Source organism: Anticarsia gemmatalis, chromosome 6, assembly GCF_050436995.1.
Source record: "Anticarsia gemmatalis isolate Benzon Research Colony breed Stoneville strain chromosome 6, ilAntGemm2 primary, whole genome shotgun sequence".
NCBI classification, from domain to species: Eukaryota; Metazoa; Arthropoda; class Insecta; order Lepidoptera; family Erebidae; genus Anticarsia; species Anticarsia gemmatalis.
In genome coordinates this window covers 11,705,001-11,730,534 of record NC_134750.1, presented here as the reverse complement: position 1 = coordinate 11,730,534, position 25,534 = coordinate 11,705,001, and the positions used below count along the sequence as shown (strand labels likewise).

At 36.6% G+C, this 25,534-nt stretch overlaps 1 protein-coding gene across 2 annotated transcripts in view; it reads left to right on the top strand.

Moving 5' to 3' along the window:
* Positions 1-7,380: 7,380 nt before the first annotated feature.
* Positions 7,381-25,534, top strand: part of LOC142973752 (uncharacterized) — a 29,357-nt gene continuing 11,203 nt past the window's right edge. For both annotated transcript variants that reach the window (XM_076115745.1, XM_076115744.1), the window contains exons 1-14: positions 7,381-7,581; positions 17,168-17,350; positions 18,998-19,138; positions 19,372-19,404; positions 20,640-20,822; positions 21,188-21,331; positions 21,522-21,704; positions 21,798-21,929; positions 22,013-22,327; positions 22,504-22,818; positions 23,414-23,728; positions 24,335-24,523; positions 24,826-24,966; positions 25,210-25,530. In XM_076115745.1, coding sequence (XP_075971860.1) covers positions 7,416-7,581; positions 17,168-17,350; positions 18,998-19,138; positions 19,372-19,404; positions 20,640-20,822; positions 21,188-21,331; positions 21,522-21,704; positions 21,798-21,929; positions 22,013-22,327; positions 22,504-22,818; positions 23,414-23,728; positions 24,335-24,523; positions 24,826-24,966; positions 25,210-25,530 — 2,761 coding nt within the window. In that variant the 5' untranslated portion in view covers positions 7,381-7,415. The remainder of the gene's footprint in view (positions 7,582-17,167; positions 17,351-18,997; positions 19,139-19,371; positions 19,405-20,639; positions 20,823-21,187; positions 21,332-21,521; positions 21,705-21,797; positions 21,930-22,012; positions 22,328-22,503; positions 22,819-23,413; positions 23,729-24,334; positions 24,524-24,825; positions 24,967-25,209; positions 25,531-25,534) is intronic.

Sequence of the window (25,534 nt, the reverse complement as noted above, 5' to 3'; positions counted from 1 at the left end):
GTAAAATGTTTATACTATACATTAAAAAGCAAGTGTTGGCTTAAAAGGCATTGATTCAGATTGTGCGAGCATAAAAATGTCAATCCAAACTTTCAAAATATTATCGGCTACCTCCTGCCTTAGCGCATGTTTGTAGTTTTTTCGTCTGTACTGTTTGGTCGACTGTAAATCTCCTGTAAGTGCATCGAGCCGAGCCTTCTGCTCCTCCGCCTTGCCCACCAGACTGCTATCGACTGAAATCCTGTGAGTGCGTTGAGTCGAGCCCTTTGCTCCTCCGCCTTGATTTACTGCCTTTTTTCGTTTGAAGATCCCCTGTAATCGCGTTGAGTAGAGCTTGGTGCTCCTCCGCCTTATTGGCAGGACTTCTTTCCGGAAATTGTGGTTAATAGTGTGCGACAGAGACGCTTGTGTTCTAAGTTCTGCAAGTATTTTACAGAACTGTAACATGCCGAGACGTTGCGCTTTCGGTTGTGAGTCTAGGGGTAAGTACATTACTGCACAACAGTAATTCATTTATAATTTGCTCATCAAAACTATATTTTTTTGTGTGTTTGGTTCTTCGTTAAATATGTGGTTCTTGCAGAATTATCTTATCATATTATGCTTATAATATATCTGACTTGTAACTAATTTATATATCTTCATTACTTCCAGGTCTTTCAATGCATAGATTCCCAGATGTTATCAAGTACCCTGATATATTTCAATCATGGGTGTCTCTTCTCGGTGGTACATTGCATTCGACATCTGATTTTGAATATTATAAAAATATGAGAGTTTGTGATATTCACTTCACTGATAGAGACAGAACTGGATTGAATCGGATATGCAAAGATTCAATTCCTTCATTGCACCTACCAAGTAAGTTTTGATATTATATTTTCATAGTAGCTTTCCCAGGTATATAATATTTCCTCTATGATTGACTTGCCTAAATTAGGTAATAAAAAATGGTTAGGTAGTAGAATGTCAGTCAGTCAATACAATTAGTATAAAATTCCAGGTCAATTGGTTGAGGGAATGGTGTCGGAGCCAGTTTCAACCTCAATGCAACAGACTCAGTCTTTCCCGCTAACCTTAACAGGTAAGAAAATTTTAATCAATCTTAAATATATTTTATTTTTAAACTGTGATAAGTTTAATATAGTTATACCTATATTGTGTGTAATGGTGTTTATTTTATTTATAGATCAATCCGAGGGTGCAGTAACATTAAAGCAAACTCAAAAGGCTGTATTAGCGGAACATAATTATTGTGTTACCAACTGTGTGAGAAGTGAGTCTCTAATTAATTTGTTTTATTTTCTAAAAACTTCCAACTGAATATAGCTGATCTTTATTGCATCAAAAATAGCGAAAACGCGAAAGTAGCCTGTGTCCTTCCTTAAGGTCCTCTTTAATACTATACCCAAAAATCATTAAGACCTGTTCAGCATTTATCGTGAAAGTGTAACAAACAGACACACAGAGTAACTTCCAAATTTATAAGAAAAGAATCATTAGAATGGATAGAAGTTCTGTAGTCAATTAGAGTCCTTTTATGATTTGAACAATACAATCTATACTATTCCCAAGTAATGTGTTCAGATAATTTTATAGTCACAAGCATAATTATTTTTCATAAAATTACTATTACACTACAGTATATGCAAATTGATTTTAGGAATATTGCATCAGATGAACTTTATTGTAATCACATTGAAATAAATTTTTCGATATTTTTTTTTTCAGGATTTAAAGCAAAGCCAGCTTACAATATTATTCAACCACTGCAATCGAAAATCAAGCAGCTTCGTTCAACCATTTCACGCTTGCGTAAGAAAGGGCAGACATTCCAGACTAGATTGCAAAATGCTGAATTGATATCGAAAGATATGGCTTTTCAAACAATATCAAAACACATGTCAAAACCGGCCCAACTCTTTGCACACATGCAATTACAGGCTACGAAAAAGGTAAAAGGGCGAAGATTTACAAATGAAGAAAAAATACTTTGTTTATCTCTATACAAGAAGAGTCCAAAATGTTATGGGCTGTTGTCCAAATATTTTACGTTACCTTGTGCAAAGAGTATGAGACGTCTTCTGAGCAAGATAAAAATTTCACCAGGCATAAACACAATCATTTTTGAAAAAATCCAAAAGACTATGGCTGGAAAATCCGTGTCGGACAGGCTCTGTAGTCTTATGTTTGACGAAATGTCTTTGACGCCGCAGGTATTATATAATACCCGTGAAGACTTTTTAGAAGGTTTTGCAAACAATAATGATCAACGTTTTGCTGACCATGTCCTTGTATTTATGATAAAAGGTATTAAGGAAAATTTCAAGCAGCCAATTGCTTATTATTTTACAAATTGTCTAAATAAAACGGAACTAAAAAACTTAATAAAATGTGTAATTAAACATACCCAAGATGCTGGCCTTATAATAATTAATACAGTGTGCGATCAAAGCACTGTCAATGTGGGAGCAATTACGGAGCTGGTCAATGAAAGCAAGGCTCTTTTTATAAAAAATAATAGAGAGTGGCGGCATGATCTAATTAGAGTCAACGGGTTTAATATTATACCCCTATATGACGTCCCGCATTTACTAAAAGGAATAAGAAATAACCTCATAAACAAGGACATGGTATATGAAACGGAAAATGAAAAAAAAATTGTAAAGTGGGAATACTACCAAAAAGTCTATGCGGCCGATAAGTCTTTTGGTGAGCTAAGGCTACTCAATAAGATCACAGAAGAGCACATTGATCCAACAAAAATAAATAAAATGAAGGTAAAGTCTGCTACGCAGATTTTCAGCCATAGCGTAGCAGTAGCTACAGAACATCTCGCAGCGAGAGGCGATCTGCCTGCAGACTGTAAAAATTTAATAAAAATTACATTATTATTAGATAATCTATTTGATAGCCTTAATGGAAACACATTCCACATACCAAACGGTAAAATTTATAAAGGCCCGATTAAGAGAAATTCACCTCATCATAAATTGTGGCAAGAGGCCAAGAATATTTTAAAAACGATAAAATTTAGGGTGCTTAAAAGAAATGGTGACAAAATTCGATTGATAGAAACAACTGTACCATCTGTTCAAAATTTTGTCAAAACTATTGAAGGTATGGAAGCAATTTGGAAAATGTTGAATTCCAAGTATGGTTTTGATGCAGTTCTACCAAGAAATTTCAACCAGGACCCAGTAGAAAACTTCTTTGGGAGTATTAGAAGTTATGGGGCAAGAAATAATAAACCAAACACTACATGTTTCGTAGGCGCCTTTAAAGCACTGCTCCTCAATAATTATAACTTGCCCCACTCCAACAAAGCAAACTGTGAGGAGGACATAAATAGGTGCCTACAAAGCCTAGATTTCTTCTTAACAGAAAACAACACTCAGGAGTCTTCTGATACTCTCAGAGAAGAAATACATATAAATGAAAATATATTTGACCAGCAAAAACAAATTGATGCTGGTCAAAGAAATTATGTATGCGGCTGGGTTCTGAGTAAATGTTTGAATAATATTGTTAAAGGTTGTAAAGACTGCAGGCATGACCTAATTGACTCAGGTACAAATTTAAACAATGAATTTATTAAAAGAAAAGAGTATTCTAATAAAAAATGGTTATGTTACCCGAGTCAAAACTTGGAAAATTGTTTTTCAGACCTACAAAATATAGTTATTTCAATATTAGAAAAAAATTGCCCAAAAAAGAAAATTAAACAGAATATAATAACATTGTCGGACTGCTTAATATCCTATCCTTTTAAGTGCCTTATTCATAAGGAGGCATTGAAAGAGTATTTTGTTGATACAACAATAAATATTTTAATATGCAGTTGGTGCAGATCAATCAACCGAATTTTGTCTGGAAAATTATTGTACAAAGGTGAAGATGAGACCAAAACTGCTGCGCAGGTATATTACAATAAGCACAAACATTATAAAAATAAAAAATGATATATATACATAAACTATGTTTTATTTGTTTTAATTCTTTGTAATTTTAAAGTGTCTTGTATCTATATTGTTTAAATATATTTTGTATTATTGTATTATATGTACTTGTCATTTTCTACACAACATAAGTGGCACTTCTCACTTTATTTCCTCCTTTTTGAAAGAATCAAAAACATTAATACGTAATTGTAAATACTAATGAGTGTAAGTGACTAAGGATTTTATGAAAAAAATATACAATAATTATTAACTTAATGAAGTTATGTTTAAGTTTTGATACAAGAAAACTAAACCGAGTTATAGGAAGGTATCGATGAGTTGTAAAATAACAATTTAACAACTAGGTAATCCTGAAATATACCAAATTGTAAAATTTATGTGAAATGCCACGATCAATTTCTAATACAGAATGATATGGACAGTAAATTGATAGAAAAGTACAAATTATAGATACAATGATGCTTTAAACGAAAACCTATTTGAATACTCAATCCTATTAGATCGGGGATAAAGTCTTTTCGCATGAACTTGTAATAAAATCTCTTTGGCTTTAAGAATCACAATGTGTAGAGAAAAGATTTTATTACAATATATACATACTATAACGCGAAAAGACTTTTTCCCCGACCTAATATAAATACAAAACAGAACTACTTATAATAATATATACTAGATTATAGCTATATATACTCGATGATAGTTCGGAGCCAAACCACAGGTGGCGCTGTTTCAAATATGGTTGGCTAAAAAAGTGACAAGAGGGCTCTCTGTATCAGTATTATTACTATACTCTGTGCGCTACCTTTTTCCGTTCAAAAACCTCTCCGGTGTTCCCCTCCACGTGATAAGTGACGTTAGCGGTTGACGCCGATTGGCTGACGCACGCTTCGTAGTGAGTGCTAGGTTACTTTGTATCGATACTCGACTGTCGATAAACATTTTGTTGATTATACTCTGATAAAACCACGAAAACTATCTAATACTTACAAGAATATTAAATTTTACTAGACTGCAATTTACTTAGCTAATTCATATATTATTATGATTTGATATGATTAATTTAGATGGTTTTTGTCAATTCACTACTTTAATTCAGGAATCACTTTGTTTTTTTTGTTTTTGCGTCTAGAGGGACAGATACTGTAAATATTATTTGTAAAAAATTGAAGTCAGTAGATAATACTTGAAAAATAACGTTCGAAGATTTTCTTTGTGTAAATTAGAAGACGAGAGAGTTGAAACTCCAATTAAATCAAATAATGAAATAAGTAAATATTATTACTTTAGAGAGTTTTATGAAGCAAACAAAAAAAAAACGCTTTGTTGCTTAATCGATATTGTCTAGTCACTTCACTATTACAACGTTTTGACATTGTGTGATTCGTTCTGAAACCAGTCCACACACTTAAGACTTTTAAATGTCATACTAAGTTTTAAAACATTGCGCACAATTTAAAAGTTGATTATGTGAAATTATTCAGAATTATTGACGATAAGACAGTACGACATATTTTTCTTACATTTGTTTGAACTAATCTGATAAAGTTGAACGATTTCGCTAATAAGTCGTATCTATCTATAAGAATTTTGAAAAGAGTATAGCAGTGATGAACGCTAATAGGTTGATCCAGTGAATCAGAATCCAGTGAATCTGTTTGGCGGTAAAGTAAAATGTAATACCTACCTTGGTAGGTATTACATTTTACTTTACCGCCAAACAGACAGATGACGAAAATATAAGTGAATAATAAATTAATAATAAATTTAACCCATTACTGTCCCACTGCTAGGCAAGGGTCTCCTCCCGTAATGAGGGTGGGGTTAGGCCTTGAGTCCACCACGCTGGCCAAGTGCGGGTTGGGGACTTTGCACGCCCTCAATAAATGTTTTAAACAAATTTTTAGGCATGCAAGGTTTCCTCACGATGTTTTCCTTCACCTTTGGAGCATGTGATAATTATTTCTAATACACACATAACTTCGAAAAGTCATTGGTGTGTTGCCTCGGGTTCGAACCTGCGACCACTTGCGTGGGAGGTGTCAACTTATACCACTCGGCTATCACTGCAAGTGAAATAAAATTAAAATTATTTAGACTCGGTTTTACCATTTCTGGTTATCTATCTATCAGATCAGATAGCTTATCAGATATAACTTTGTCAGCTGTTTTAGCACACTTTTAGAAAAAGATTGGTAATTTATAAACTAGTCAACTGGCCCAACTTATTAATTAATCATTTAGGTACTGATATCTATATACCTACTTATATCGAATTACTGTAAAACGGATGGATTTATTTAAACTTTTGCATTGTTTTAATATAACATGTAGGTAGTAGTTTAAGAACAGTAAACAGCAATGTAGAAGTAGAATAAGTTTTTAACAATCCAGATCCGTCCATTGTTTAAATTAATATTCAATGATAAACTATGTAGGTACCTACCTAAGTAAAATATTTTAATAAATAAGTATTTATTCGCTGTGTGTTTAATGTTATTCGACTTGACTTTAAACTTAGGCAGAACGCTTTTTTATGTAAACACAGTTGCAATGAGTCATGCACTCAAATGAGTCATGCATCATAGATATTTCCTTTATTGCTTGGATTACAAATATTATATCGGCAATACAAAAAGGTCATTAGCTAACCGGCGGCCCTGTATGACCAATTGAAGGAAAGGAATTTTGTAAGGAACCTACCAACTGGCGTTCCCTGGCCTTCTCCTATAGGAAAGCGGCAGTTTTATATATTTATATTTTTGCGGTGTATATAAGTACCTAAGTATGTACCTATGTATGCTCAGATTATATTACTTTACTTAATGCAATGATAATACTTTACTAGTATCTTCATCATACAATTCATACAGTTTAGGTATCAGATGAATAATAGGTAGATAGCTACCTTATTTGCTGTCATGCAAAATCTAAAACTGTACCAGCTATTTAGTTAAGGAGGTCTAAACTGTAAATAGCTTGATTTATGTAATAGGTGCAGGCAATTAGATAAGCCCTTGGGCTTTCATGATATTGTGACATAATATGTGTCTTTTTGTTTTCCATAATATGATTGCAGCAAGTACCTACTTAACAGATTTAATATAACGGGTCCTTAATATGCTAAAACGTAAAGTTGGTAGGTACTACTTAAATAAATTGGAAGGCTTTATTTGTTGCTGTATCAAATATGCAATGTTCTGGTAAAAAATAATGTAAACGCATGGTCGCGCAATGCAATCTGCAAGATATATCGAGTCATATTACGTGGCGAGGTCTTCGCAACACCGGAGGCAATGCGTCGCGATGTAAACAAAACTGAAGCATCGGCATTGGGCGGCGGTGGTCGAGGCTGTGGGCGCTGCGCATGCGCGCGGCGGCGGGGGCTGCGCGGGCGCGGGCGGCGCTTGCGCAGGGCGGGCGGCGCGGCGGCGTCAGTCCGCGCGCGCCCTCGCCATGGCTCGGTGGCTGAAGGCTTTGGCGGCCGTGTTGCTGCTCGCCGCCGCCGCGACCGCGCGCAAATCCCCCGCCCCGACCAAACACGAGCCCCAGATCGAGGAGGTCACCGCCAAACAGTTGGAGCGAGTGCTGGAAGAGAAGGATTTCGTCGCGGTGTACTGGTGTAAGTGCTGCCACTCGTCCGCCGCCGGCCGACCGGCGTGCGTCTCCGTTTAATTTTGCGAGCTTTCGAAAGCTGGCCGGCGGCCAGGGCGGGGGCGGTCGTCGTCGTGTCGAAACGTCTGCGACGGCGCCCGTCCAAATGGGTTATCGTCGAGTTAATGATCTTCGGACGGGCCGAGGGGAAGACCGCCTCGGCGGACCCGCGCCTCGGGCTGTGCGCATGATATTTTCGAAGCGAGCGGCTCGGTTCGCGATTCGCAGTTATGCAACCGAGCCGCGGAGACAATAAAACTTGACCCGGCCGCCGACCGCTGCGGCCGTCGGCGCGGCCTAAAATGGTACCGAGTCTCATTTTCCACCGTTCCACCGATGCTGGCTCCGCCAAGGTCGCAAGGCGCCTACGCTCTTAGCTCGGCTAAAACTGTGTGCCGCGGCATATGCCGCTGAAATAGACTTCCATTACGTGGTATCGGCATTCCGACTATTTTCTTTTGTCGCCAACTGTCGATGTGATCTGTTTGTTGCTACGTCACATTCTTAACGATGATCATTTCGTAAAAGTGCAAGCGGTGCGTGTGTGCGTATGAGTGTGTGAGTTGGAAGCGATCGTAGCAATAGGCTAATTCGTCAGATATTCATTAATTATCTTGACATATCTATAGTCGTTGCCATGTCCACTATGCATCTCTCACTCATCCGAAGGATGCAGTGGTTGGTCTAGACGCAAAAAGTGTCATAAATCACTGTCGAAGCCGGCACCGATGCAAGATCGCCTCTTGGCTGAGAGACTAAATTGTTCCGAGCTAGCTCTAGATGTTCTAAGAAAATGGTTTTATTTGTTTTATTGGGATCTTGCTAAAGACATATTTTACTCGCTAGACGTTTGATTTAACGAAACACAGGTGGTTACCGTCAGACACTTGAAATATGGATGTACAAACAAAAACATAAACAAACCTCACACCTCATGGTACAAATAAAACAAATCTAACTATAGAAACAAATTATTGATTAGAAATGACAATGTCTCAGTTTAGAAGATTTCTGTCTTAGTTTTAACTACAGTTATATTCGACTTATGATAACATTATTATTATATCACATTAATAGATGACTATAGCATAGATAGACGATCGAAAAGTAAACAATCAATTTAATGAAGTTGTAAGCTACGACAATATTTTATTTTGATACCTAAGCAAAATAAATCATCTCGTTTAATGTGGGTTGAAACATTTCAGGCATTGACTTTGACGTGCGTTGAAATAAATCTCATTTATTGATATTGAATAAGTACATTCAGATTAATTTCTAAATCGAATAAAATAATTCACAAGTAGAACGAGCCGGCCTCTTGATAGCGTGATTGCCGTCATGAAAGTTTTTGTGTTACAAAAATAGTTTCTGGTCACCTAGTAAGTGATACAGAAAAGACATAATTACGAAAATGTTCTCGTACAACTGTTTCAATTGGAATACTTCCAAAATCAAGAATGCTAACATTAATTCCTGGATTAATGAAAATTGCCACAATTCGTGTACAAGAATACATTAATTTTAACAAATTAACTAGCGATGTTGATAGCACCACCTCGCTGTGTGCTGAGTTGAAAAGGTTCATTTCATTATTTTAAAGCTAATGTAATGGCAAAATCGGGTCATTCGAAGCTATAAATCTCATTCCTGAATTTAGATCTGATCTGTGTGTAAATAATGAAAATCCCAACAGTTTCATGTGCCACAGTAACAAGTTCTCTTGCCCTAAATCTGCGCAAGAGATTATGTTCGCTATTTTATATTTTCTACCAGGTTTTGTCATCATCGCAATTTTCTATTGTTTTGAATTCCTCGCCATTCTATACATTTTCTATAATTACCAGACAGACATTATTTCTTTTAACGACCAGTGTTCTGTAGAGTGAACAATTAACACAAACACGCAAGGAGCTATTTAGGTATTCCGTCTGTATTTACGAGTTTTAATGTAAAAAGTGTATTGGCCCTATAATGAATACATATAATTATTTCCACGTGGTGGCAGCCGGTGTCACTTCATCTACAACAGAGAGTTATGTCGATTGTTCTGGTTCATAGACGTATTTCCTCATTCCAAATACCATAGCTATCAAATCTTGTCTTGTTACTGCCAAATGTCAAATGTTTACGTCATATTGGCATTGGTGGATAATCACCGTTCGATTTAGTATTCTGACTGGCATTTTGTTACGCCCTCTTATGACTCCCATTATCCACGACGCCTGTTCTTCTGTACTGTAAACTGATCACCAATGGGCTATATTATATTTGTTACACGATTTATTATAATACGACAGCTAAGAAAGGTTTAATTAATTACCTATTCCTATTTTCACTGCCGCTATCACCTTCCTATGGTATCTTTATCTGTCGTTAATGTGGTCCTGGTTCCCACCCCCAAAGGCCTGTTCGCCTTTCAAGCCACGAATGCGAATGCACTGCAATAGATGAATACAGGCAATGATTGAGTGATTGTCTCTGCAAGGTTTTAGCACTGAATGACAAACGAATGATAGATTTGTGTGGTAAAAATATAGAATACAAGGAACGAAAAGCAGAACAATTTATTTAAAACTTCAGAGAGAATTCATTCAGTTTAAGTAGTTTCCGCCCATTTAATTAAAACCAGATTCTAGATGAAATTGCCAGCCGACAAAAATACTAAAGATAACAAAAAATGGCATAGTTATTGGCAAAGGCATTGGATTCTTACATTCGAATCTAACAAATGTCAATCTTGAAAGTATCAGAATCAGTGCATTGTTTACAAGAAAATGTATACTGATATTAATGATGCCATGTGGCCATCTAAAAAAATGGTGCAGATCTTGGCACTAGATAAATATTATTATGTTGAAAATGCAAATCTTACGCTTGCATTCTCAAACCCAAAATTCAAGAGACTGACTTGAATACAGACGACAATATAGCAATGCAGCTGAGAGTAGACAACTATTAGGTTTACTACTTTTATAATTGTAATCACATTACAGTCATAACTATCGATGAAGGTTCAAAATAGTTAGTATACAAATAGATAAAATATAGTAACACCTGTCATGTCATGTCTTCAAAGAGTATTCAACTCTTTGAAGACATGATCGCTTATGACAGCCACAGAATACAGAAACTAGAAGCAAGAAACTTCATAAATTTAGAAAACTCCGAACTAGATTTTTATATGAGACTAATTCTATCCTCACTCACTTCATCACAAGTCATTCAACTCTTTCATCCAAAGGAGTCCATTGATCTTTCTTTTCATAAAGTCATGGTTATTGCACACTAAGACACAGCTAGACGATATGTTCTTCCAAGAGCCTAGTAATTTCATAAACGTGTCAGCTTATATGATCTTAGAAAAGAAACAGGTGCAATAAAAGTCACTTTAAACTTTACTTTGGGCGGAAAGACAGAAATAAATTACTGAACAATTTTTCTAAAAGAAAATGATACACGAACCGTGTCACTTGAGTTATGCCATTCTACACGGCACATTCAGCAATCTCACCCTGAACGAAACAGACTTATGCCAATTAACGTTGTCAACGTCATTGAGAATTTCTTACGCATTTGTTTCTTCTCACCATATGAATCAGAAGACACCGAAAATAACTAAAGACATATGAACGGGGTCGGCGTTCACGTCATACTGATATACGAACACAAATAAAAACTTATAAAAAGCTTTATGAAACTTAGAATTTTGTTCCGCTAACAGCCCTGTTGGCAGAAGTATCGCTGAAGATCGTAAAATACATTCATAATGCGAAAATTTAATGAACTTGGTCGAAAATTATGAAAAAATATATTTAATTTGGGTCATTGTAGAGACAAAATGCTTTGATACAAGCGGTTATGTGCTGTTAAACCATGATGATTTTGTTATTTGTTTAGTGTTTATACGCCTTGATAGTGAGACTGTAATTCAAAAGTTTGTATAGACAGCCAATAAAATTTCCATATCTAACAATTACATTATCCCTTATTTAATATTCCCGTTGCCTTACACCTAATTAATATTTCCGTTGAGGAGGACTGATCGAGAGAACCACGATGATCCATACCTAAGTCAACCAAAGCACTTACACAGTTGTATATTTATAAGTTTGCGCTAGACTCTATATTTTTATTGAGGGGATAGATTATATTATTATTGAAGATGCAAAGAAATATTTTTCGGTATTTGCTAAGGTGATTTCATGATCGAGTAGATTTTCCCCTCTCCCTCGTTTGGGAGGAGACCCTTGCCCAGGATTGGGTGGAAATTTGCGGCAATAGAATATTTATTGTGGTATTTCAAGATTTTTAGCAAATTCTCATAACGAATCCTGCTTTTCAAGATAACAATTTGCTGGTTTAGATTCTACAACACGGATCTAACCCTACAAATAAGCGCTAATTTTATGCACTCGTAATTCTTTCATTTTACTTCGTCATTATTGAGAAGAAATATCGTAAGTTTGTCTGTCTTCGGCGTAAGGTCGTTACAGCGTGTTATCTTAAAATCGTGTTTTCTAAACATTTACGTCAGAGTGTTCGGTTGAGATTAACAAAAGCTCATTGGACGTTAGTACACACTCATAGAACCACTTGAACATTAAGTTGATCATTTTAGATAGATGAGAAGTGCCGCTTTAGCTTGATGTCTGTTATTCAACATGGTTTTAATTAAAACTAAATGCATGTCAAGTTTTCATAGAGTGGTCTAAAAAAAATCTTGTTTAAGATTATGATACTGACCACCCTTTAACACAAGACATCTTACACATTCCCAACGTAACAACAACTATAAAAATAATAAAAAATCAACTAAACCGCGCCTGGATAAAGCCCAAAGATAATAAAATTAATATTTCACCCAATGACAAATTATTTACAAACCGTAAAGCGTTGCTGGAAGAATAAACAAAAATGCTGGAGAATGAACTAAATAGTTCAGATCTTAAAATAACCACCGAGTTGTACTATTTATATTTTAGTATAATGTTGCAGTGGGATGTAGTAATCTTCATAATTTATGGTTCAAATGATAAGAAACCTATGGTTACTAAGCACAGTAAGCACCCAATGCAAGTTTTAATACAGATAGTGATAGGATAGCGAACATAATATTAATTTATTTGTAGAATCTAGTGATGAAAAATAATAAAATAAATAAAGGAAATTAAATATGCTTTTGAAATATTTTAATGTTTGATGTAGCTAAATGGCAGCAATATTAAATACATGGAAAGTAAATTGACACTCATGAACTTTCTCATTTACCGGAAAATGTGGGATATGTATGACGTGTTTCATTTGATGTTAGACATGAGGTTTCATATAAAGTTTTTAGCTTATTGAAGCTTATGCACTTAATAAACAGGTGCTTGAATAAAAAGTAATGGCATCTAGAAAGAGTTTAGGTACAAGTCCAGCTTTAACTACAATATTTCATGAACTTGATAATAAAAAAAATACTATTTCGTTCAACTCGGCGGCACCCAGATATGTAGATAGGTACCTATATGTGTAACACAATGAAGGCTTCAAGCAGGCTTCAGGCCTATGTCATCTATCTGGACGACTTTCAGACAGTGGCTGGAGATAAATAACGCTAGTTCGGTTGAACTTTGTTGAAAAAGTGGTAAGGTTACCTAGAAGACTAAAGCTAGACAAAATTAATAACTCAATTCATCAAATCCTTTGCGTAATAATACAATGTAGATTGAATCATTAAAATAGATGAATCATAGAGAGCTGTTTCGAAGTAGTAGCGCGAGTATGCAGGACATGCAAAACAATTGCGACGCCAGCGCACGCCGATGCGTCGCGCTGCCCATGTAAATATAGTTGGCAATAAAACTTCTAATGAAAACATTACGAAGCTTCTAGGGTTAGAACACTAGGAACTTTGTGGAGATATTAAATGAATCATATCTGTATGAGGAGCTCGTAGCTTAGTTAATAACCAGCGTGCGGATCGATCTCTGAGCTCAAGCCACGCTTGTTCTGTAGATGGGTGACCATCATATACATATTGAGTTCCTCCGTGTTTCAGATATCACTTTAAATTGTGAGTTGCGGCTGCCATTTTCAAAGATCTTGGACAGACAGTAGTCAAAAGCTGTAAAGGCTGGCAACCAGTCTTACTTTCCGTAGTGTCGTGTAAAACAGGTAACTGTGTTGTGGACGTCCGGTAGGCAGTCGCTCCATGTAAAATACTGGTATCCAGCTGCATTCGATGAGTTTGGAGGCTGACTCCAACATAGTTGGAAGAAAGGCTAGGCTGATGGTGATGATATGATGTCTGTCTGAACAGATAGGTCTGTCGTTTCACTTCTGTAACGAAACCGTTCCCTGCTGCTTGAACATTAATGAACAAGATGATAATGAGATGAGAAAAAAAGATGATGATGATGAATGATGAATCCTTTACAAGAGTCTTAAGAAAATACGGAAAAGACTAGGAAATACATAACTATCAATAATAACAAACAGAAATCAATAAATATTTTGTCTTTACGTCTTCGTTTCCATGAAACTAATATCGTCCAATACATAGAAATCAGTCTGTATTTACACAAAGTTACTACCGTTTGACCTCCGCAGCGCAGACTTTACAACCTGGCTCGCCGCTGTAATGTTTGTAATGTTTCTATGGAGCAATGAGTGATCTCTGTAAATAAACAAATGTCACTGTAAAGACATTGACCGCCTTGAGTTTTGATTATGTTAGTCTTCAATTGGCCATTTATCTTTAAGGCAGCCTAAATCTACGTATTCCTGCTATTTTTTTCCCGATTAGTTGTCTGATTTTGGAATCTGATCGTAGCAGAATTTACAAAATAGTTCGCTTCTATTATACTTAGTAAGTCACTATGAAAACATGTTTTGTAGTTTTAATTTGGTAGAATATCAGCAATAAGTAAATAATTATTAAAATAAAAAGTTACATCATCTGGTAGTTCTGTTCATTCTGGTAGCTTCTCTTATACAACTTTTCACTCTCAAGGTAGAGAACATTACCTACGACAATAAGCTGAAACGTATGATTTTCGCAGTTTGCTTACAGAGTAACGCTTCAGTAGGCAGATGAAAGCAAATTCATCGTTTGACGAGAGTTTAAATTGCAAACACTATCGTTTACCGGATCGTAACAGTCTTTAGAGCTTTTTCAATCACTTTGAAGTTTGAAGTCGCTGTACTAACATGATTGCCATTAGCATCACTACATAGTATAAAGAAAAGCCGCTTCTTGCGTTTGTCCCTATGTCTGCATGTATATGTATATGTATATGTATATGTAGGCTTAGATCTTTAAAACCACGAAACGGATAGAGATAGATGGACGGATAGAGTATATCAAAAGGAATGCTGTATTTGGGTCAAATATAGATAAATAAATATGTTTTTTAGAAGAGCATCCCCCAACGGGTTAGAATAAGTGGTTGAAAGTGTACTTTTATGTACCCTAAGTTATACGCAAGGGAAGCCGTGCGGGTCCTCTAGTACTTTAAATATTAAACAAATAAACACACGATACTGAGAGTAACGTGACAATTTATTGATATTGAAGCTTGTTAGATTAATTTTTGACAACCGACTGTTGGCAATGGACTATTAAATCCACCAGATGGTCAGTTACATCTATTCAAACAAAAATAGATACAGAGAACAATTCAAACGTTCTAAAGTAACGCCGTGCTCTAAATAAAACTAAAAGTATAATATAAAACGTTTTGAATTAAATCGAAGAAATCTATGAAGGATATAATTTATTCATCGATTATAAAGATTGATAAAGCTTTAATAAAAAAATGAGTTGTTAGATATACTGATAAAGCCGAGTTACTACCTCTATAATAAATTATGCGATGACATTATCCATATTTTTCTACAAATTATTTTCAACCACGATCAATGGGATTTTCCTATGCTAGTCAAATTAAATTGACCTTAGTATGCAGTCGTAATTGGCATCTGGTTAATCAATTCACTACCCTGAACGCCCTGTTAACCAGTAAAATGTTTTCATGCTCTTGAGGTAACATAAAACTGGCATAGGCCATTAAATTAAAAGCTACGGCGGCCACGAATTGAACCGTAATGTGCGCACACATACAGTAATAGTAGTAGTACATCGTAAATATAAACTGGGCGCTAGTGTCGCGCGTTTTTCATTCGCTATATTTATTTATGAGTTTATTTTCTTTAGCTAAGGTTAATGATGTTTATTGCGTCATAAGCTTACAAGCAAGCGGCTGTAATACAGAACAATAGGTACCTGTCAAACATAATTTGAACAAATTCCAAATTGTTTTGTACATCATTGAGGAACGGATTGCTATGAGAATTTGTATTTATACATCTCAGAAAGTATTTTTAAAAGAATATCTAATAGTGTTTAAAAGCCATTTCGGAGCTTACATTGCTTCATATTTATTTAAACCAGAAAGTTGTAAATAAACTAAAGATCCCTTTGAATCAGATTTGAATGCTACCGATACATATTTTACGTTTGTGAGTATTTATAGAACAAATATAACAGCTGTTTTTTCTCCATAGTGTAGGTTCGAGGTATGTCAGTCATCCGTCGAGCACAGATCTCGACAGGGTAAATCACCAAAGCTTCATAACTTATTTGAGCAGCCAAATTTAAGACGCGATTTGCAACATCAGTCATCGCCATGTTATTCTTCGGGCTAAGAATAAGTCGTTTTATTTTTGTAAAATATTTTGCTTATATCATAAATTTTGGAATCCACGTGCGAGTGGTTTCTGTTTTTGAATGAGTCTTGGAGCTGTGTATAAGAAGTTAAATCTGTGTTTCTCGTCAATTCACCTACTCAGGCTATTAACTAGTTGGTAGAGCATATACGTCTGTTGATGACTTTTAAGATGCACACGGCGCAAAGTCTAAGCTGTGTAGGAGTCAATACTAAAATATTTTGGTACATAATAATGTTCTGCTAATTGCATCGATTCAGACAGATAGTATTAGACATAATCTAAAGTTTGTTCTGTAAATTCTGTCTGCTTCGCTGTTATAAAGACACTACCTTATTTATTACCGTGGTTTCAGATGCGTGATTTTGTTTGCTGGAACTGAGTCTAGATGGCTGTAAATGTTCTGAATGTGATGTTTCAAGCTGTTGATTGGTAGGAAGGCATGCCACGTAATCTTATAAAGATTCTGTTAGTTATAAAACAGGTGTATTTTGTTATCTGCTGTACATATTTTGATGGGATTAGCCCACAGTTTGCGGAGCTTGCGTTGGTGGTTGTGGTGGAATTTGGATTAAAAATAGTGGTACATGTTTTGCACTTGAAATATTCTGTTTATCAACATAATACATTTTTTTTCGGTACCAAATTGATAGCTTGAGCTTGCAAAATACCAGATTCACTCTTGAAGACTAAGATAAAATTATTTATACTTAACTTGTATGAACATAAACATGCGTTTCATTCTGGATATTTACGAAGGTTACACCGGCCGTGGTCTCCATCAAGTAAATACAGCTTTTTAAACTTACCTCGCTCCAATGACAAATTTTCTTCATCAGATGCAAGAAGCTGCGTAACGTGTGACAAGGTACTAGAAGAGCTTGAGAAAATCGACGACGACACCGACACGTTCGGGGTAGACTTTGTGAAGATCAACGACAAACGGCTCGCTAAGCAGTATGGCATCACGAAATTCCCCGCCCTCACGTACTTCCGTGAGAAGGAACCGATCATATACGAAGGTCAGACTGTTGTGTTTTATTTGCTATCTATCTACAAGAATTAGGCAGATATCCGCTTACATATGTAATGTAAAACTGAATAACCCATAATGCAATATAGTAAAAATTGGAACTTGCATGACGATTAGCTCTTATCAATTAGTCAGCGATCAAAACAGCAGAAAATTTACATGATTGAGACGATATCGATGTGCCTTTTATGCTAGCCACACATGCTCTGGTCTACGAGACAGGTTAGGCTGAGCAAGTTTGCCAGCGCAGATTTGCAGTTGGGAAAACTGCACAACCCTCTTTTCCTCCACATGGTCTTCCTAGTCTTCCTACACAGGCACACCTGCGTAGATAGACATCACTGGTGGACCGTAGCGCAAGACGCCGCTACAAGTCTTATATGAGCCAAAAAGTTGAAGTAAGAAACTTTTAACTAAACTAAATGATCTATAGGAAGAAATAATAATCGAAATAATAAGACGTTAGAATATTTTAACGCGCCTATGTCATGATATATTTTCGTACTTAAGTACTTGAAAAATAAGCTTTTCAACAGACGCTGTAGCATTATGCTGTGGGCTATTAGCATAATAATGTGCATTAAAACAAACACGCGCGGGCGCAGGAATTTATAACATGAAGTAAACATATCTGTCGTCTTATCTGCCTCATTCTTGTAGATGAATAGAACTCAATATTTTCTATACTTACTAATTTTAATTTGTAAGAATATCCATTCCAGAACATGGACTTTCGACATAACCAACGAGGGGTCTTGAAAGAGCAGGCAAATTGGTAACATAATCAATCGGTAAATACAAAATTATATCAACAACACCGCCATGGCAATGATCTATCTTCCACAAGATAAATGTAGGAAACGTAATATTTGTCAAATTTAAATTCAGATGTGTCACCACAATTTATTTAACACTTTTATTTTTATTACCGATGTCTCCAATAAAATGTTTAAGAAAAGATATTCAACTGAAATTCAATAACACTGCATATGTTGTATTAAGCTGTTTATGTTCGTGTGACCTCATATTTAAGCGCATTGCTAAATACTTCATTCAAAATAATTCATTCAACGTAACTTATTTATGTTGACCTAAAATACGTTCCGGTTGCTAAACGTCTTCCCTGAAATCATTGCCACGTGGTCGGCAACGCTTTGGCCAGGACACAATCTTATACTACACAAACATTGGCAAGGTTGCTGTACTTTTCCGACAAAGGTTTTATATAAAACATTAGATCAGCCATTAGTAAAAAAACACTTTAGAATCGAACGACTTCTTAAAACTCTTGAATAGATTAGCAGACGTAGATTTTAGTGTTCCTCTACTAATTATAAACGGTGATTCAAGATCTTCCCTTGATTGTTAAATTTACAACTGGGCTCTTTATACCGGATTTCAGCTATTTATAAAATGCGTGATTTAATCTCTCTGAATTCTGAGATGTCTTTAACATGTTGCGTGTGTTCAGCTAAATATTTTTTTAGTTCGAGCAACTGCAACCACTTGAATGAAACCCAATATGCCACAATATCTCACATTCTGTTATAAAAATATGTCATTTGAACTTCATATTCGGGAATACTTTTATTTTTACTGTTACTAATGAATTATGTTTAAACGTTGACAATTTTAGGAGATCTCATGGACGAGGAGAGCGTCCTGGATTTCTTGACGAGTTTAGAAGCAATGGACCTTCCTGACCGGATAGAAGAAGTCAACCAAAAGATCTTATCGAAAATCATCGAGGACACAGACTATGTAGCCGTGCTCTTCTGTAAGTATTGGAGTGTATGTTTTGGGTTTTGTCATCGTATATTAGCAATTGTGGTAAATTCGAGCCATTTTTTTCAACTAACCAAAGTAATCAAATGAAACTGTAATTTCTGTCGACGTAGTCCTGTCGAGTAGAGTCTCTTCCTCTCAGTCGTGTACATCGTAATTGTTAGTGAAGGTTAGAACATGCGTCTGTATATTGTGCAGTGTGTTTTGATTGTGTTTTTGACGTAGGTCCTGATCACAAAAGTTGCGGCCCGTCAAACAGTAAGTAAGATTCTCAGCAGCTGGCGGCATGCCTCCTTCTAATGTCGGCTTGGCTGTAACTCTTCTCGCTTCGTAGTATATAGTATTTGTTTATCTATATCATAGATGTGCTTCACGCTTCTTTTATAGATCGGCAACAGAAGAACGTGCATCCAAATTATTAAATTAAAATCGTATAGCTACCTGCTGCGCTTATCAGACAATTGATGATGAATACGCCTAATTAAATATTTGGCTCGGATACAACATATTGGAACGATGTGACTCACAGAGCGAAATTATACTCAATCGCCATAATCTAACGTGAATTGTTATCATTTTAACAGTTTCAGTTATACTCACATTGAAACAAAATTTTTCGTGGTCTGCTCATAAAACTTGCGCTATAATGAATGTCTCCGCCTCACTGGAATCTCAGTGTTTCGCCTAAGTCATCGTTGTTCGTGTATCTAGTCTAAGGGAAAGCTAGAATCAAAAACGCGTTTGCATTATCGGGCCGTGAGGCGAGCTATTTTGGCTGTGCTATTTGCGTCCCGCCAGCAAGCTCGGATTGACGGACCGACATGTCACGACTACAACGTCAGGCGCACATTCTCCCCCCTTAACGACAGTAAAAAACTATTAAAAACTAATCTTCGTACATCATCAAACAATACTGCCAAGTTATAATGAAGTGCGTCCAAAAACTTTCCAAGAACAAGATCGTACGATGACCTTGACCTAAATATGTGATGGAAGAGTGCCGTGTCCACGGCATGCCGTCAGATCAGCGTTGTTTACAATGCCTTCCTATTTATACACGTTCATGAAATTTACATCTTCAAGTATGCTACACCTATCATCACTTCTAAGTTTTACTATTTTCAAAAGAATGTTGTGCCTACATTTTTATGAACCCTCTGTACATGGAATGAACTTAAACTTAGGCTTTTTTACTATACCTATAATAATTTTTGAGAGTCCCTATAAGTAGATGTGCACACTTTCAAATAGTCCAATAGCTTTTAGTCTAGTGATGAAGATAGATATATCTATAGTATAGAACCACAACACACCCAATAGGAGATTGCACGACACGAGCTTTATTCTTGCACACAAAATTTAACACACATAGCAAATTCATTTAGGCATTTAGGCACTTAACTGCACCGCTTCACGTCCTAAGAGGCATGATTAGGCACGGCCCAAACAATCAGGCGAGTCGTAAAATTAAATTGTCGCTCAACATGTTACAGACAAACCGGAATGTAAGAAATGCGCTAAAGCTCTCCAAGAGCTGGAAAACATTGACGACGAGGCTGACCAACTCGGTATCGGTTTCGTGAAGATCCACGACGAGGAACTAGCCGAGGAGTACAGTCTTGGAGACCTGCCAAGACTGGTCTACTACAGGCATCAAATACCTATTATCTATGAAGGTTCGTGACTCATATTTTACGTTTATTGACGCTCGTATCGAGGAAACGGATGGTGTTAATGACGACTGTTGCTGGTTTACGTCAGATTGCTGCAATACTTTCTCCTTTGTATATCGTTGGGATTGTAATGGAGGTGTTTAAGTGAGTGTTAGATAGTAAACTATTCTGAGTACTAGTAAATAACAGGTAATAACACTTGAAAGGTTTAAACATCCATGGATATTTTATTGGGTTCAAAATAGATTTGGGTATTTTTGTGCTTTATTTATTTTGAAGTCTGGAGTTCTGTTGGGTCTGGATCATTGAGGGGAGATGTATGTTCAATGTTATGTGAGATTGAAATAGTGTTGTGTGTATGTTTCCAGGTGAATTGAGCAGGGAGGAGGATGTACTAGAGTGGCTGATCGCTAATAAGTCCACCGGTGACGAGGAGGATATCATCGAAGATGTCACCGCTAAGACTTTGAACACCTTGATCGGGAATGTCGACAACCTTGTCGTACTGTTTTGTGAGTACAATACTATTTATACTTAAAGACACGTAATCTTAATTAATGAGAAGATTATTTCACGCCTGAAATACACCTCCGATTTTTTTATTTCGAGACAGCACGTTAATCATCAATTATTTTTGGACAACTGAAATAAACAGTGATTGCAAATTAAGTAAGTGCTATAATAAGACTTAAATCATTTCAGACGACCACGGCGACGATGAATCAATGACGGTTCTCGCTGAGCTCGAGAAGATAGACGATGACTGCGACCGTCACGGCATCCAATTCGTCAAGATCGACGACACGAAGGCAGCTAGAGACTTCGGCATCGATAACGTACCATCCATCGTCTACTTCGAAAAACAGATCCCCAATGTTTACGACGGTACATACTTTCAACAAGATAAAGCTAAGTTTATATTTAAAACTGTTTATGTAATAATGACGTTTGGTTCGTTTTTGCTTGTTTTGCTTGCAGGTGATCTTGAGAACGAAGAGGAGATCCTTGAATGGCTCGTCGACCAACTGGAGAAGGATGAAATCGAAGATGTCACCGATGAAATGTTGGACCGTCTGATCAAAGACGGAAAGACCGTCGCCGTGTTGTTTTGTAAGTGTATTTCTTGGCATAAATACTGATCGTAAAGTTTCCTCGAAGCTCCGTTATTATAGCGAAGGTCATATTTTTTACAGATGATAATAACGACCGTAAATCACAAAAGGTATTAAACGAACTGGAGAATATTGATGATGAGTGTGACCAACTCGGCATTGCGTTTGTGAAGATTGACAATGATGATGAAGCTCAGGAGTACGGTATTGAGAAAGTACCTACACTGCTCTACTTCGAGAAGGGCATCCCTACTTACTACGAAGGAAATCTTGAAGAGGAGGAGAAGGTACTTGACTGGCTGAGACATCAAACCGAGAGCGATGAGATCGAGGACATCACCGATGAGATGTTAGACCTGATCATCGACAAAATGCAATACGTCGCCGTCCTGTTCTGTAAGTATTTTTTTAACTTCTGTACGCACGGCCTTAACATTGGCTGTGTCGCTTGAAACAATGCCAGCTTTTTAAATCGCCCCACGTCTAAAAATAGGGAATTTCATAATTCAGTACAGAACATACTATCAAGAACTGACATATAAATGAAATACAGTCTTTCGAATTTATTTCAGACGACAAGGACCAGAAGAAGAGTCAGAAGATATTGGCTGAGCTGGAGAACATTGATGACGAATGTGACCAGAATGACATTGCGTTTGTCAAGATTGACGATGACAAGGAAGCTAAGGAGTACGGTATCGAGTCCATTCCCACCATGGTGTTCTTCGAGAGGGGTATTCCTCACGTTTACGAGGGTGACTTGATGAAGGAGGACGAGCTGCTGGGATGGTTGTTGCATCAGAAGCGCCACAGCGAGATCCCTGAAGTCACTGATGAGATGATGGACAAACTGATCAGCAACACCCCGTACTTAGCCGTCATCTTCTGTAAGTTTCAGAGCAATTGTAATTATACACTAATTTGCAACATTACACAATAATACGATGGAGGTCATCTAAATTCGTTCCAATTTTACGACTCCGCGCAGTTTTCACACTTGCAGATCTTGTTGACCTTAATATTATTTTCAGTATAATGGAATTTACTGTACATTAAAATGGAAATAGCATAAAAGCCTCTCACCACTATATAATGCTACAATCTCAATTTACCTGAGGCCCAATTAAAATTTGGCTACACGTTTTGTTTTTCTAAGTACGACACAGAACGACTAAACGTCTAATATTGTATGTCATTGAACACTATTTACTTGATACGAATTGTATAAAATGTACATAAATTCACCGCTTTGAGAACGTAAATATAGAAAAGAAAGAGAACTCTATGTTGTAGGATATAAAGATTTCTCAAACGTAAACTTCTCTCTCTCGCTAACTTAGCCTATATTCCTTATGGTTCCCTCCACTTAGCCCTATCTTAGACGTCGTCCTTCAGACGATCACGTGCCTTCAAATCTACTAATATTACACAATCTTGTCAAGTAGGTAAAGTAAGTACATTTAAGAGACCTTTAACTTTCAGATGACAAAGACGACAAACAAGACATCAGGATCTTAAACGAGTTGGAAAACATTGACGATGAACTAGAAAAGGAAGGAATTGTTATCGTTCGTATGGACAATGAAGCCGAAGCGAAGGAATTCGGTATCGACCATCTACCAACACTCGTGTACTTTGAAGAGAATATCCCGGCCATCTATGAGGGAGATCTTATGAATGAAGATGAAGTACTAGAGTGGCTCATTGAACAGAAGAACAGCGCTACCATTGAGGAGGTCACTGATGAGATTCTTACTGATCTGATTGAAGAGCATGAATATGTGGTGGTTTACTTCAGTAAGTAGATATTATATTCATTTTGTTACTAGTTATTTTTAGGTTTGATTATAAATTTGATGGGTTACCCATCAATTTATGATATCATTCCATAAAAAGATTTTAGATTTGTTTATATCGACGGTCCCTACGTACAATAACCTAATTGCAAAACGCAAATTTTACAGGAGAGCGGTTTGAAGTTTCAATTTACATTGGAAGTGTTGTAGTTCTGGGGTTTGTCGAGTGTTGATTTAGGGTAGAATTAAAGCATTTTTACTAATTTTTTTTTAATCAATCGAAAGTATATGACAACCGGAAGGTCACGGAAACAAAAAAGACAAATCCCCTAAGTACCACTTGAGGGAATGTACGTAGGGACCGTCGATATTTCTATTTCATTGCAAAATAATACCTACTTGTACATTTTTGGTGCAAAACAATTAGGTAGAGTATGTTATCAAACCATGAATAAAGACTAAGTGATGATATACTTGACTGCACACCGAAAGCTAGCTTTCTGGGCCGAACTCTTCTTAAGACTATCCAATTTGTATTATATAATTTTTCTAGCAAAACTTGGAAGTTCAGTTTCAAATAAAACACAAAACAATAATTTAATTCCAGGCGGCAACTGCGAAGAGGGTGACGAATGCGACAACATCTTGGAAGAGCTAGAGAACATCGACGATGAGTTGGACGAGACGGGCATCATCTTCGTCACTACTGAAGACCTGGCGCTCGCCAAGAAGTACGGCATCAAGACCTTCCCCACACTCGTGTTCTTTAGGAACAAGGACCCGCTCATTTACAAGGGTAAGAAAAATTTTGTGTACTTTTTTAAACAATTTGTTCGTCTGTAGACTCTGACAAAAATGATTAATTTATTTGACTCGGATTATGACTCTGGAATCTCTTTTATAGTCTTTCGTATGTTTCTGCGGATATATTTATTATTTCCTTGAACTATGTAATGAATTGACTTGACATTCCCATGAGGCACTGGGAGTAGTAAGAGTAGTGACCAAATAAATGAAAAACCGAAGCCTGAATCCAATATTCAAAAAAGGGACAACATTTGGACTTCCGTAGTAACAAAATATGTTCGTAATTTCTAGGTGACATCGAAGACGAAGACGAGGTCCTTGCGTGGTTGACAGATGAAGACACCCTGGAGATCCCCGGCAAGATCGAGGAGGTCAACTCTAGGATGTTGGAGAAGATCCTTGAGGAGAACGACCACGTTGTTGTTTTCTTCTGTAAGTATTCTAAATATCTTAAGACTGTTTGTAAGAAATATTGTTTGGAAGATTTGTATTAGATAAAACCAACCAACAAACCAACAAAAAACCGGAAGAATTTGTAACATACAAAGGCCATAGAATATTTACTAAATTATCAATAATTCGATGTCAATCAGATTTTTTTTAAGCAAAGAAGGAATGACTAAGTGGTAATAATGCGTAGCAGTTTTTCTAACGCACCATAATTCTCTATTACAGACAAAGAAGGCGACAAGAAGTCCCAGAAAATCTTAAGCGAGCTCGAGAACATTGACGACGAATGCGAGGAGAAAGACATTGATTTCGTAAAGACATCTGACGAGGGTGTCGACAAGGAGTACGACCTCGCCGACCTTCCTGCTTTAGCCTTCTACAGGCATAAGTTCAGGACTATCTATGACGGAGACCTGATGCATGAGGAAGCTATCCTGAAGTGGGTGTTGGAGCTCCACGATTCGCAGCCTGATGTCATTGAGAACGTTGACAGGAAGACGTTGAAGGATCTCATCAATGATGTTGAGCATCTGGCGGTGTTTTTCTGTGA